The sequence below is a fragment of the Gekko japonicus genome, unplaced genomic scaffold (assembly GCF_001447785.1).
Source record: "Gekko japonicus isolate JY-2015 unplaced genomic scaffold, Gekko_japonicus_V1.1 scaffold1845, whole genome shotgun sequence".
In the NCBI taxonomy this organism is placed as follows: Eukaryota; Metazoa; Chordata; class Lepidosauria; order Squamata; family Gekkonidae; genus Gekko; species Gekko japonicus.
Genome location: NW_015162005.1, coordinates 148,122 through 163,093, shown reverse-complemented (window position 1 = coordinate 163,093; position 14,972 = coordinate 148,122). Strand labels below are relative to the sequence as shown.

At 44.9% G+C, this 14,972-nt stretch overlaps 1 protein-coding gene across 1 annotated transcript in view; it reads left to right on the top strand.

The window, feature by feature from the left end:
- The window catches only part of LOC107105487 (serine/threonine-protein kinase BRSK2), a gene marked incomplete at its 5' end in the record, with an annotated part of 331,496 nt that overhangs the window by 195,861 nt on the left and 120,663 nt on the right, over positions 1–14,972 (top strand). Inside the window, 2 exons of the mRNA XM_015405471.1 lie at positions 11,799–11,832; positions 13,674–13,742. Coding sequence (XP_015260957.1) covers positions 11,799–11,832; positions 13,674–13,742 — 103 coding nt within the window. The remainder of the gene's footprint in view (positions 1–11,798; positions 11,833–13,673; positions 13,743–14,972) is intronic.

The window sequence follows — 14,972 nt, the reverse complement described above, 5'->3', positions numbered from 1 at the left end:
AACCAAGTCCCTGATATAAAGGAATTGTTGCAGGCAGCCCGGCTGATTGAGAAACAAACGACAGCACTGAGCCTCTGTGCGGGTTTGCTCAAAAACCCTGTGCTCAAAATAAGCAGTGACTACGGGGGAAGTCGACACATCTATGAGGCTTGCCACGGCCTCTAACCCAAATCCCTAAAGAGGCATTCTGAACAGAAACTGATGTGGCTGATCAGAGGCCCTTAACTAACTGTTTCGATGCAGCATCATTTTACATCCGTGCCCTCTGGAGGGAATCCTCCCTGTGATCCAGAGAGCAGTAGGCATGTGGGAGAAATGTCCATGACTCGTTTCCTAACATTATTCTAATGCTCGTGTCTGTGTGTGTGGAGTGGGAATTGCACCATAATGTCAGAACCCACAGCCAACAACGGAGTACACGCTTTCAGGAAAGGTTATACTTTTATTGAAGAGCTATAGATGCATTAACATAGTCACTGTTAAGAATGGCAGTTGGACATAATAAGATATAGGGCATTCGTATGCACCCCCCACTGTGTTGGCCAATTAGGCACCCTCCCGCGCATGGGCTAAAGGCAGCAAACTGTTTCTAGGTGAAGCTGGGAACTGTCCGGCTCCCACGGCTGCCTGGAAAGGCAGACAACACACACACACACCTGCACCTCGTCAGAGATAAGCTTTTCGGCACAAAGCAGAGACAAGAATGCCAAAGCAATTTACACAGACTCTGACTGAACATCCCAACCCCCATGGCAGCATAGCTGACAGTTAAGTAGCTGCCCTGGAGATCCCATAGAGGGTGGAAGGGTAGGGTAGAAATCAGGCTCTCTAAAAGAAACTTTATGCCTTCACCAGCTGTGTTTCCACAAAGTCCCACTGCACACTGTTTGTTCAGTTCCCCCACTCATTCCAGGCAGGATCCCTGACTAGGGATCCACTTCTGGGTTTTGCTGTGGGAAGGTCTGCACCTCATTAGAGGGGTACGGACTTTCCCATAATGTTCCTTGCAGTGTTTAGGCAAACCTCCTAAAAAGCATTCTCTCCCGCGAGTGTACCACTTAAAACACCAGACTGCCAGGAGGAGGGGAGGTTACTCAGATGTACTTTTGTCTGTTGTCTAAGCGGCATAATAAGGAAATCAGTGCTTTTATACTGTGGCACATGCACTCCCCCAGATCTCAAGATTGCAACATTCCCTTTAGATGTTTCCTGGCCTAGGCTAGTCAGATTTCAGAAGCTAAGCAGGGTTAGCCCTGACTAGAGATGTGAAGGCCCAGGAAAAAAACGGAAAAATTTTGGGGGGAAATGGTTTTCCCCCATTTTTTTTCCTGAAGCCTTTTTTGTTTTTTTTCTGAAAAATTGGAAAAATTGAAAAAGAAAAGAAAAAAAATGATTATGGAACATTTTATTTTAACATGATGAATAAAATATTTTAAGACCAGGTGTTCAAATATTTTCCAAATCATTTCTAAAATATATATATATATGGTATCAGATTGATGTAATTTCTGTGCACTGAGGACAAGCAAGTCCTAGGTTACAAACTGAACTCTCCAATGCAAGAACACAATGCATTTCTTCCTTTAGGAGATGCGATTGTCAGAAGAAAATAAAAAAAGTTTCAGTTTTGTTTTTGCATGTGGGTGGGTATTCTGTAATAATTGTTTGGCTACACTATATTTTTAATATGCTAGTTGTGATGATTCCATGCCAAGTAAAAATGTCCATAGTCATATTTTATGTTCCTAAAGTAACGGAATGACTTTCAATCTAGAAAAGACAAAAGAAGTGCTAATGTAGCATTTTTTTCAATTTTTCCATTTCCCCCCCAAAAAAACTGGAAAAAAACCGGGGTTTTTTCCGAGCTTCAAAATTTCCGGAAATTTTACATCTCTAGCCCTGACTAGTATTTGAATGGGATACCACCGAGAAATACCGGGGTCATGACACAGAGGCAGGCAATGGCAAAGCACCTCCAAACATCTCTTGCTTTGAAAACCCTACAGGGTCGCTAGAAGTCAGCTGTGTCTTGACTGCACTTTCCGCCTCCAAAAACCCTTTGCATACCCGCAGGTCCTGTTAGTCTATTGAACTTAGGTTAAAATACTAATAACCAGAAACAGTTAGGCAGGGCTTTTTTTGTAGAAAAAGCCCAGCAGGAACTCATTAGCATAACTGGCCACACCCAACAGCAGAAACATATTATCTTATTAGGCCACACCCCTGACAGCACAACTCATTGGCATATGAGGCCACACCCCTGTGTTACCAGAAGTGTGGTTATCCAGCCACACCCACCTTTTGCTTCTTATTCTGTTTACTTTGTTTGTTGTCAAAACCCAGGGCCTTTTTTTGTAGCAGGAACTCCTTTGCATGTTAGGCCACACACCCCTAATGTAGCCAATCGTAATGAGTTTCTGCTGTTGGGCGTGGCCTATTATGATAATGAGTTCCTGCTGGGCGTGGCCAACTCAGGAGCCAGCCGGAACTCTGTTCCTGTGCGTTCCTGCCCAAAAATAGCCCTGCAGTTAGGGGTTATGGCTATCACTAAATGGTGTGCATTGGGACTGGATGCAAATTCTGTGCTTGCTACCACTGTGACAAGGAAGAGCTGTCAAATGCCAAGTCTTTGCAAGTGTCGTCACACTGAATAACACTTACTCCAGATAAAAAGAGCCAGTTCTCCAGTGTGTCTGTTCAGCAGATAATTGTTTTGTTCTGTTTTAATAAAACATTTCCATGCTGTATTTTCCACCAATTACGGAAGGTCAAGGTGGTTTACAAGAATCTAACCTAGTCAGGGCTGGCCCGTTATTGTTAAATTTTAAACCGTCACCTAGGGCGACGGCTCGACGAGGGCGCCATTCTGGCCGGCCTTGTCCCCTCCTCACCCCACACAGGAAGCCTCCCTTGCCGGCTTCTTGCACCGTCCCTGGCAAGAGACTCCCCTCTTTGCAGCCTTCCAGACAGAAAGAGAAGGAGGTTGGGGGACAAGCGCGGGGAACAGTCTGGGATGATGGGAAAGTGCCACTCACTCTCTGCTGCCCCCGCCCCCATGGTCTCTTTGGAGCTCTTTTTGCAGCCTGGCACAGGCCTCCTCCCCTCGAGCGATCCTGCCCCCCTGAATTCATTTGTAGCTTGCCCCCTTGGCCCGCCCGCTGCGGCTCCGGTGCCCACCCCCATCCCACCCCACACGGAGGGGCGGCAGAATTATCCTCACCTAGTGGGCAAAAAAACCTGGGGCCGTCACTGAACCTAGTAACAGATATTCAAAATTAACCTAAACCAGCATTAATACAGAACAAATACAACTTTCCATCAAAACAAGTCTATCAATACGATTTGCTGACAAATGCCTGCTTGAAAAGAATGGTCTTTTCTTTTCTTTTTTTACAGAAGACAGCTAGTGTGGGTGCATTGCATTCCTCCTCCTCAAGAAACACCTGACCTTTGCTGTGGCCAGCTTAAAGGAATGGATCAACCAGGAGGAGGCCATGCGTATTTTTAAGCTATCCCTTAGCCACTGCTCAGGGGTCGAGAGCCATGATATTACAAAGCAGGGTGTTGTGGGAAGGCTTGGCAGGGGAGAGGATTCGAGATAATGTAATTTTAGTTTTTCATCAACACTTTGCATTTCTCTGGAACGCTGTGGTTGAAGCTGTCATTGACAATGCAGAGGTAGAAGTCAGGGGGCTCCCTTCAGGAGGGAAGAACACATATTGAGTATGCATTTCTAGAGTTCCCTCTAAGCTGTGTTAGCTGGTAGCACAGGGATTTTTGTCTCAGCCCATGAGTAAACTGAGAAGGCATTTTCTCCTCCATTGGAAACAAGGGAGGATGGAGAACCTCCTTCTGGGGCCCATACAATTGGACCCCTGGTCCAATCTGTTTGAAATTGGGGGGGGGGGGGGAGTTGAAGAGGGGGGTGGAGTTGAGGAGAGGCACCAGCAGCTGTGCTGCAAATTTGGTGTCTCTATCTCAAAAAACAGCCCTCCCAGAGCCCGAGATACCTCCAGATCAATTCTCCATTATAGCCTATGGGGCCCATTGACTTTAGACTATAGACTATGGTCCCCATAGGTTATAATGGAGCAGGGGGAAATTATACACACACACACACACACATATATATGTATATATTGCACACCCCTATTATGCTTTTCAGTATGATTTTTAAGCTGCCTTGAGTCACGGGAAAGCTGGATATAAATATTTGAATAAATAAGTAACTTGGGCAGGTTGATAACATTTAAGCAACTTCCTGTTTGCTGGTTAGGCAGGGTTCTGGCAGTGATTGTTCCTCCTCTGTTATACTTGACCTGTAATGTTGGCTGTCATATTTCACCACAAAAAACCTAAAATAGACTGCAAGAGCCCCTCCCCAGCATTGGTTTCTAAGGCTCAGTGCAGGGTGACAGTCCAAGGCCAGGTCTACCAATATAGTGGAAAGGGGTGAGTAGACCTGTTCTCCAGAGACCAGGTCTACTGATATAGTGGACTGGGGCAGTCCTCGACTAGATCCAGGGCCTTTTCGGCCCTGGCCTCTGCCTGGTAAAACTCTCTGCCAGAGAATATCCATGTCCTATAGGATCTATTACCTTTCCATAGGGCCTGCACAGCAGAGATGTTCCACCAGGCGTTCGGTTGAGTACAGCGACAGCTGGCACTCTCAAACTCTCCTACGCACCCATCTGCACCCCCCTTACCCAGGGAACTGGTGGGAACAGAAATTTCTCATCATCTTAGATAATGTAATGTATTGCTTGATTAATATATTGGTTTTTAGTAGTTTTTAATGTAATTTAATGGATTATTATTATGTTGGTTTTGATGTAGGCCGCCCTGAGCCCTGCTTGCAGGGAAGGGCAGCCTAACAAGTTCAATTAAAGAAATAAATAAATAAACCTTTTCTCCAGAGGCCAGGTCTACCAATACAGTGGACAGGGGTGGGTAGACCTCTTCTCCAGAGGAGAGGTCTACCCCTGTAGAGGGCATTTTCTGCAACGAAATTTGATTTCATTCTGTTTTCTGTTATAATATTTAAATTATTCTTAAAATATTCTTAAACTATAGCATAAATAGTTTGAAATAATTCATTCTGAGATTTTTACAAGGTTATGGAAATAATCATCTAAAAACTAATTTACACAATAGTCCAAAGTAGACTCGCTCTCTCACAACTTAAATGCTACTAGCTTTTTTCTCTCACAAGGTAGAATTTTTGCTCACAACACTGGTTTCCACTATTTCTGATTAACTGAGGAATTGCATTGTTGGGGAAGATGAGCTATGTAGGTAGGAACGCTGGTTCAAAATATGGCTTCACCATGCAACCTTAGCAGCCCTTTGTACTCCTAAGTAGGGATGGGCATGAGTCAGAAAAAGGTAGTTGATGGCTGAACCACAAATTGATCCGGGAGGTTTGTTCATGAACCGAACTGGATTGTGATTCATGGCCACACAAACTGCATTGAAAGGGACTGCAGTCCCTTTAAATGGGGTTTGCAAAAAGCCCAAAAACAGCTGAGCAGTGGAGCACACGCTGTTCCCCATTGTGGCTTTTGTGGGGAACAGAAAGCATGGGGTTAAAGGGGCTCTAAAACCATGGCTTTCTTCTCTATCCATGAATCACCACAAACGGTTTTAAAAGTTCATAGAAGCTTGCAAATCATGAACTGGGCAAGATTTGTGGTAAATTTTGCTTCATGGTTTGGTTCATGCCCATCCCTACTCCTAAGGTCATTGTATCTCGGACACTGGCATAGAACAGTTCTAAAATGTGCATATAGCCTGAACATGAAATTGAAGTGGAACATGTGTCATTAAGTCTCTTCAAATCCCAACCTCTGCTTTATGTGTGCACAAATAAGGGCTTGAAGTATGTGATGTGCAGCAGAAAAACTTTGGGTCATTGAAAACCACTTAATTCTTCTCCTGCAGTTCCCCCCACCAGCGTCTTTTCAGCCCAAGTTCCAGACCTGTATTTGGCATATGTCTCTAACCTAAGAGTGACACAGTGCTGCCAAATCATTCTACGTCATGCAAAGTCTCGGCCTACAGAAGAGGATTTCAGACTCCCGATGCTACCTACAGGTTTTGCAGCCCTGGGAAACCAACCTCCCCCCCTCAAAGAAGTTGTTCTTAATGCTCACATCTCTTCCAGTGTGCTATAATGGAGGCTGCCGGCAAAAAAAAACTGCTTCTTGATCTCACTGAGCGGTATTGTTACTGAAGACACCCTACGGATTGTAGCTTTGCCGCCTGGAGATGTAGCAGAAAAGATGAGGAGAGGGCCGGGGGGGGGAGCAAGTTGCTTAGACACACATATTTTGAATAATTAATGATAAGAGCCAAGAAATATCCATGACTTTGTAGAAAGATAAATAGACTTTTGATTAAATTTGGGTTTTCTCTCTTAAAGCAGTCAAAGTTATTGGGCGACTGGCAGAATGGAAATTAGTTTCCCCGTGCCTCCTGGCTGGTCTGAAGATCCCGTTTAGAGCAGTGAGCCAAGATAAAGCTGCAGATATACAGTTGCTCTGAATTGGCAGGGAATTTAGAGTGGATACGCCAAGACTCATGCTGCTGTCACAGCAGTTGAGAAGCTGATGTAGAGTGGCCAAGTTAACCTGCCTAACTGTCTGGCTCTCAGTTGTATCCATCTCAAGCATGAGCCGTATTCTGCACTATTTTTTTTTGTGTTGTACCTTGTTCACAAGGTTCTTATTCATTTTGGGTGGTTTAGATGGCTTTTGAAACACTACCTGTGATGTCATGGCTGCCTTCACAACCAACCTACTTGCACGTTTTTATCCTACCCTTTCCCCAAGGACTTTAGGGCACTATACACGGTTCTCCTCTCCTCTATCCTCACAATAACCCTCTGGGGTCAGTTTGATGGACAGATTACTGGCGCAGGTCCACTCCATGAGTTTCATAACTGAGTGAAAATGTAAACCTGGATCTCCTCAGTTGTAATCTGACACTCTATCACACTGTCTCTTCGATCTCTGGCTGAAAAGTATTGCTTATAAGGGCACAGTGCTTCCGCTTGTCTTTGAGAGAGAATACTTTAAAATTCTCCTCACAGTACTCACGTTTGATGGAGTTTAGCACAGGTGGTTTTTTTCTGTTGTGTTCCATAAAAATTTACATACAGCAAGTACAGCCGAATAATCTGCTATGTGATGTATATGTATATGTATATGTACATATGTACATACCCCACCTTCTGGAGTAGATATAAATTACCTGCCTACCAGAGGGTGCGTTCAGACGGGGCGTTTCTGCCGGCAGAACCGGTGCAGATTATGCTGGCAGAAACGCGATCACACTTACCCTCCATTTTGCGGATCCCTCCGGTGGACGCCCGCTCACACGCTGCGGGCGTCGGCGTGTTTTTTTTTAAAGGACAGTTTGAGCATGCGCATAGGCAGCCATTCAGAGAATGGCGATTTTTGCGCATGCTCAAACCTCACCCATTACATTTAAACTTTAAAGGTAAGGACTTACCTTTAAAGTTTAAAGCCCAACCTGGCCTCCCTGTAGTCCCGGATTGCTCCGGGAAGTTAAAGTAAGGGCTTTTTTTCTTTGTTAACAAACGCTCGGGGCAAAGCTTCGCCCGAGCGCATATCGCTTATTTTTTTTAAAAAATGGCGGGGGAAAGCCGGAAGCCTCAGGCTTCCGACGGAAGTGGCTGTACAACGTTTGGAGAGCGATCAGATGCCGGGGTGCACCGTTTTCAACCGTTGCACTCAGTTTACCACCACTTGGGACCTAGTGGCAGAGTGCAACGGTTTAAAGGGATTTACAACGGTTAGGGATGGGAGGCAGATGTTCGCCGTGTGAACGCCCGTAAGTACACCGGTTGGAACCAGCACCCTAACCGTTGTAAATCCCCCGTCTGAATGCACCCAGAGAGTCCTCCATCTTTCTGTGTTATACCTCTGAGGATGCCAGTCACAGTTACTGGTGAAACGTCAGGTTCTACAATGCCAAGACCACGGCCACACAACCCGGAAAATCTACAGCAACTATATGTACATTATTAAAGCCGTTTAGGTCCTTCTTCCACTGTCAGGCTGGGACGAATGAAGGCTATAAAGCAAATGCTCTCTGATTTCTTGGATGTGAAATTATAATGTGGCAGGTTGAAACAAATAATTGATTTCAGGGAACTGTTTCTCAATTAGTGGCTAAGCAGGGAGCTCAGCGACAAACAGTGGTCTAAGCACATGTTACATTGGTGGGGGTTACTGTTGTTGTCCAAATTTTTCCATCGCTACTTTAATGAACATAGAAACCGTGGATCAACGGGCTGTTTTGCCCAACTGTGAGGCCCAGTCTAACCTGTTGGTCCATCCCACCACTGCAGCCACTCCCAGAGGGAGCAGGGGTGTGCCACCTGAGGGGTTTCTGGGTTTTGAAGTAGTTAAAAGATTAATTTGCAAGTATTTTCCAGTATTGGGACAATTTGGTTTTATAATGGCTGGGTTCCTCTGGTGTTTGTGGTTTGTTGTGTGTGTCTCCCTTTTGCGGTCTTGTCTCCCTTGTCAGTGGGCTGTGTGTTGTTTTGTGTTAAGATGGGGAACCGGGGGAGCAAGATTAAGGTTTGTCTCTTTTCCTTATTATAGAAATGAGATAAAAGGTTTTAAGTTTCCTTTGTGATCAGCCTGTATGAATGTGAGAATACCCATGGAGAATACATGATGCACCATTATTATTTAGTATAAGATTAATATAATCTGTTAAGCAAAATAGTATGAGTGAAAATATCCCCTTCCCTTTCCCCTTCCTGGCCAACTTGGGGCAGGCGTCTGGAATTGGTGGAGACAATTCCAGCCCATTTCGATGGAAGAGTGAGCAATAACACTCTCTCCAGAAGCTGAAGGCTCGTCTGACATTGTGTTCACAAAAACACCAATGCATGGTTTATTATGTTTCTCCAAGTCACTCTTTGTCCCATTCCTGTGTGCATGTTTCCAGTATGGTCTAAATATGAATAAGTTGTCCTTGTTTGTAGAATATGTACATGATGCACCATTATTATTTAGTATAAGATTAATTATTAGAGTTAAGATAAGAATTGAATTGTGCTATCCTGTCTTGTTTTTACCCTTGTGTTAAACTTTTTGTGATCCAGCAGCGGCAGCCCACTTCGAATCACCAGTGATTTTATTTTGTTTTTTTGGTTGTCCAATAGGTTTTGTGTATCGCTGCCTTATCTGTGTGGCTTTCTCATGAAGCAACTTTCTTCCTTTTTCCTGTGGTCTGCAGATCTGATAAATCCACATACAACATTTGTTGCTTTAGGTTGTTTAGTTTGTGCTTAATTCCTTAGTGTCCAGTAGTAGCACATTTTGGCTGGATGCAGCCCTCTCCCCTTTGCTGCCCTGACTGCCTCCACCCAATCCAGCTACACCTCCCTTGTCATAAGGGCGGAGCGTGCTGCAGGTAGTTTCACCTGGCTGGAGACATGGGGGGAGGGTCCCTTGCAGACCATTTGATCTGTGGGTACCCTGATCTTATTACGATCCTGGCACATATGTAATATGACCAAGTTTGATAAAAAAAATTGTGAAAATGTCTCTGGTGTTTGTCTTAAGAATGTGTTTGAGATTGCAGGAGAGAACATATTTAAGAATTTGTCTTTCTCTCACCCCTCCGCCCTCGCCTCTCTCTCTGGCGCAGAGAGAGAGGGGGGGAGTGGACTGTTAAAAGCTTTGAGCCTTTTTCTAAACCTGAAAATTGTAAAGCCTTACACGGTAGGGTGAAGAACTTTTTATTTAGTGGTTTAACATTTGAGAAATAAGTATGCCTGTTTTAAACAGAGTTGTAATATTCAAATCAACAGCAATGATAACTTGGGGAAAACCCAGGAGTTTTCCTCAACCAGGTTTCAGATGGGAGGTTTTCCGGGGGATTCCGGGAACTTCCCTGTAATCTTTTTCCAGCAACCTGCTTGTTTCCATCTACAGGCATTGTTTTAACAGTAGTAATCTTGGTTGCCCCAGGCCACCACAGTCATTGCCCTGGTGACAGCCTTGGGTTCCTTCTGGCTACTCTGCCAGGAGGAGTGCAAGGCTCTTGCCAAATTGTAGTTCTGGAACGTAATAGGGGAGAACAGTGAGAAGAAGTGTTAAGTTTCCCTAATTATTCTTAATTAATTTGGGCTGCCTTCTTGTTGGAGAGCAGTCACTGTTAAGAGCCCGCCTGGTTGAAAAAGTCCAGGATTGGATTTTGGACATAATGTAATGTGAAAATAGAGCAATCAGATGTAGCTCTACATCTGTAGACATTCATTTTATTTGGTATAAAGAAAGTTTGTTGTTAAAAACTTAGCCATTCATTTTAAAAGAGTTGTAAGATTAAATTCAGCAATTCTCTTGCCTCTTCCTGTAGGGAAGGGGGAACAGAGCCCACCTTTTGACTAATTTAAAGAAGCACCCTCCCATCCATTCATTGATGTTTGGTTTAATTTGGCAGTGTATAGTTGGGAATTTTATTAATGTTAAATGGTGTTAAAAGAATGATTACAATTGGGCTTTAAAAGACAGCTCCTTGCTGGTGGGGACTCCTTGGAGAATCTGGAACTCTAGGGGGTTGTCACAGCCAGAGAAAGCTGCTATAAACTGTAATAAAATGGGATAAAAAATTTTTGTCAAGCATTACAGTGTGTGGAGGGAGAGAAAAGGGGACCTGTCAATGGGTGCATGGTTGTGGTTTTGATATTGTTTAACTCAGCTAATTTTAAGGAAGAATCACCTTTAGCCTAGTTGCAGCCATGTATTTGTTTGCAACTATGAAATGGAGGAGGTTTTAGTTTATATAACCTTTCCCGGGAGACATTCCGGGAGGAACTGGAGATTACAGAGCTTAGTAATTCGCTCTTGGCCTCCTAACTGCACACCAATAGCCGGCTCAGTAGTAATAACAACCTGGTTGCCATGTCAACGCCTGCTGTTCCCACAATAATGGCCTTGGGTCTCTCCTGTTATCTTGCGGGAGGAGAGAGCAAGCCGGCCAGCTATCACAACTTTGGAATTTGGAAAGAAAGGAGGGGGTAAGAAAAAGTTTCAATTAGTTTTGAGTTAAGTAAAAAGTTGAAAAGAAAGCTCATTTTGGGGGATAAAAACCCTTCTCTCTTAAGTGGAGAAAGAGAGCAGGGCCATGGGAGTGCCCACATCCCGCAGTGGGACCCCAGTATTAACGTCTGGATCCCGTGGTCTGCAAAAATGTCAGCACCATGGCCCTCCTGGTTGCTGATTGCCCCGGGAGGTCATAAGGCTATGTGGTTTTTCTGCCTCCGCAACTTTTACAGGAATCCACACCGCACCTTGCTAATGTACGCATTTAAAACTGTGAGCCCAAATTTTGTAAGGTGCCAAATTTTGTTTATGATCCAGCTGCTCATTAGTAAGGGAGCATGGGTTTTAACACCCAGATACCCTTCCTCCACTGTTAGTGAAGGGGTACAGAGGTATTGTTGTTGTTCAGTCGCACAGTCGAGTCCGACTCTTCGCGACCCCATGGACCAGCTCCCGCCAGGCCTTCCGGTCTTCTGCCGTCCTCTGAAGTGTGTTCAATTTCATGTTCGTTGCATCTATGACACTTGTCATACAGAGGTATAAAGATACTCAATTGAATAGTGACTTTTATTTATATTTTTATATCTAACGTTGGAGATGGGACGTGGTACTGAGAGACTAGTGATAGAGTTGGCTCTAAAAAGACATATATGCAATAGATAAAAAACAAGGCAGGATTCTGTACTCACTGGCTCATGCTTTGTTTTTCAGGTCACCGCATTATGCCTGTCCGGAAGTAATCAGGGTGAGTGAGCCTGAAATTCCAATATCCTTATTACACAAAGCAAAGCAAACTAGTTAGTTGACTCAGAATACCCCTATAAGAGGATTTGTTCTTTTCACACTTCCCTCTCAATGCAAAGGGTTTACAAAAAATATGTCCAGAGTGCAAATAAGCGAATGAATAAAATGTGCAGTAGGATCTTCACTTGGGAAACTAGCAGCCATAGAAACAGCCTTCTGCTTTGACTTGATTTTTGTCCTGAGTTCCTCCTGTCACCAACACCTCTTTCGCATGAGGAAGACGGCACAGGATTTTCCATGCTGCTCATCAATTAAGGTGGAGGCATCGATCTTTCTTCGGGGGCATGTCCTCGTAGCCCCTGGTGGCATAGTACACAAAAAGGCATCGTTTCCAGTCTACAGATGTAGAGGCAAAGAATTGCGATGCTATGCTTCATAAAACCAATACCAAGGAATTGACAGCTTACGTTACGATCTGGCAAATATGACTGATTCCAAGCTCCATTAAAAAAAAAACCAACTGAGAGAGAAACAGCTCCTCGATATTTCTCAAGGCAACTCTGACATTTCAGATGATGTGCTGATTCTTCAGTTTTCTCCTTGCCCGTCCCATTCCAGTCCATCTTCCCTCACAGCTTCCAGATCATAGACAAGGACGTACGTGGCTTCATAATGAAAGTGTTTTAGACATTATTCCTCTTCCGCGGTCTATCATGTGTGCAATTCAAAAACACCCGTGCAGCTAACTGGCTTGAAATTTTCCCTCATAACCCATATTTCCTTTCAATCCTACAATGGCTTTTATTGAAATTAATGGGCGGGATCTATCCCGGCACAGAACCAAAGCCCATTCCAAGGGACTGGCATAGAGCCCACTGGATCTCTTTTGCCTGTGTGGTGTTTGTACACTGTAGCATCAAGCTCATTGGAGCAGAAGGTCAGTGCATGCGTGCCTATTCCTATGCGCACACACACACCCATGGCAGTGATTGTAGCTCTGTGATTCTGCGTAGACAGGGGAAGGCAAGCAAAAGGTCTGTGGCAACCCCTCTATGTATGTTTTGTGCAAGACTTGAGATTTGTTCGATACATCATCTTGGATACTTCCCAAAATCTCCACTGATGGAATGATTTCCACCAGCAGACCACAACTTCTGCGCCTTTCCCCCGGATACTGCTTCTGGGGGGCAGATAAGTTGGATGTCTATAGTGGAAGGTGGGGAAACCACTAAAAATCTCTGCCCCCTGCTTGCACCTAAGTTATTGGTGAGATCCAGCCCATTTTTATTATTCAATTAAAAGTTTCCCATTATACCCTCTAAATGAATTCAAGGATACCTAGGCCCCGGTCACACGAGAGGTTTTGGGCCAGTAGAGGGACAGATCGGGGGCGCAGCAAATGGGCACGATCCCACAGCAACATATGGGAAGCGTGCTGCACCTGTTCCCGATCCGCCCCTTCCACCCAAAACCCCGCTGCAAAAATGAACCACCTACCGTGGTGGTTCATCCGAGAAGGCCGCATCAAAGCCAGCCGTGGGATCGCCGGTGCGTCCTTTCGCCAGCGCATCCCTGGCTTCTGCCCAAACTGCGCATGCTCAGGCATACGCAGTTCGGCAGCCTCCCCCTCCCGACTGTGGCTTCCTCCCCGGCATCTGATCGTGCCAGGGAGCAACGGCGCCGCAGCTAAGGGGATCCGTGGGATCCCACCGCGGCGTCTCTATTTTGGTGCGGCTCTAATTTGCCGCACTTTGGCCGGTGTTTTCCCTGCCATGTGGCAGGGACCCTATATTGTTTCTCTAACCAACCTTCATCTAAACATCCTATTTCCACACTATGTAGGGAGAAAAATATGATGGGAGAAAAGCAGACGTCTGGAGCTGTGGAGTCATTTTATTTGCCTTGTTAGTGGTGAGTCATCTTTCTTGCTAACTTATTATATTTTTAAAACGCTCCTGTGCTTCCTCCTCCTTTCGATTTTGACATCTTCTACAGCCTTCTTGCATGTGGCTCTCTCTGTGACTTTTAATAACTTGCAGATGCAACTCCTCTGCATCATTCCCGTCGGGAAAGTGCATGACAAACATTTCCCCTCAACTCTAAAACGCTGCCTCTAGTATACAAGGGAGGCAATCCAGTTGTCTGAAAGCTTTTTACTTTAATTGAAAAACCACCAAAGGAGATGAGTTTTTTTAAAAAAAATCACAAAAGTAATTGATTGTGTGGGTAATTAGCAATTTATCAATGAAACCCCGCAGTTCAGTTTTTTCATCAGTGTCAGTCAGCCAGGGTTGGTTTTTTTTAGGTAACAACAGGTTTGATTGTGTCCAAAATAATTAAAGATTCCAAAATGCAATTGAGATGGTTTTTTAAAAAAATCAGGCTCATGGTCTTTTAAAACAATTGCCGCACTTGCTCCACAGGCTTTTGGAGATGTAGAATGAATACAGTTGCTCTGTCATTCTTATATTGAGATACATCCACTCATATATTCTACCAGCTCTTAATGTCAGTGGTGCCACACTAAAAAAATGGCACTGGGGGGCATGGCTTCCCACTTTGGGGTCCTAGGTGACACTGGACTATGTCATAGGAGATATTATTGGAACTGAATTGTAATTTTAAAAATGCAAAGTTCATCTGTAGTTTCTAGATTTATTTGTTTTTTTAATGGAAGAACTAGGGCTGCCAAGCCGCGGCGGGAGATCCGCACGTCATCACAGGATCCCTGCCGCGGGGGACAGTGATAGGCGTTGCACCGCCATCGCCAGGATGTGATGCTACACGTCGCTCTGGCAACAGGACTCCAAACAGCCTCGTTGCCAGAGCGATGCGTAGCATCACATCCTGGCAATGGCGGTGCAATGCCTATCGCTGTCCCACGCGGCAGGGATCCTGTGAAGATGTGCAGATCCCCCGCCGTGGCTTGGCAGCCCTAGGAAGAACCTTCAGCCTTTAATAAGACAGTGTTTATGCCAGCAGAAACGCGATCAGACTCACCCTCCATCTTGCGAATGCCTCCGTTGGACGCCCGCTCACACGCTGCGGGCGTCGGTGTTTTTTTTTTTTTAAGCAGTTGGAGCATGCGTACAGGCAGCCATTCGGAGAATGGCGATTTTTGCGCATGCTCAACCCCCCCCT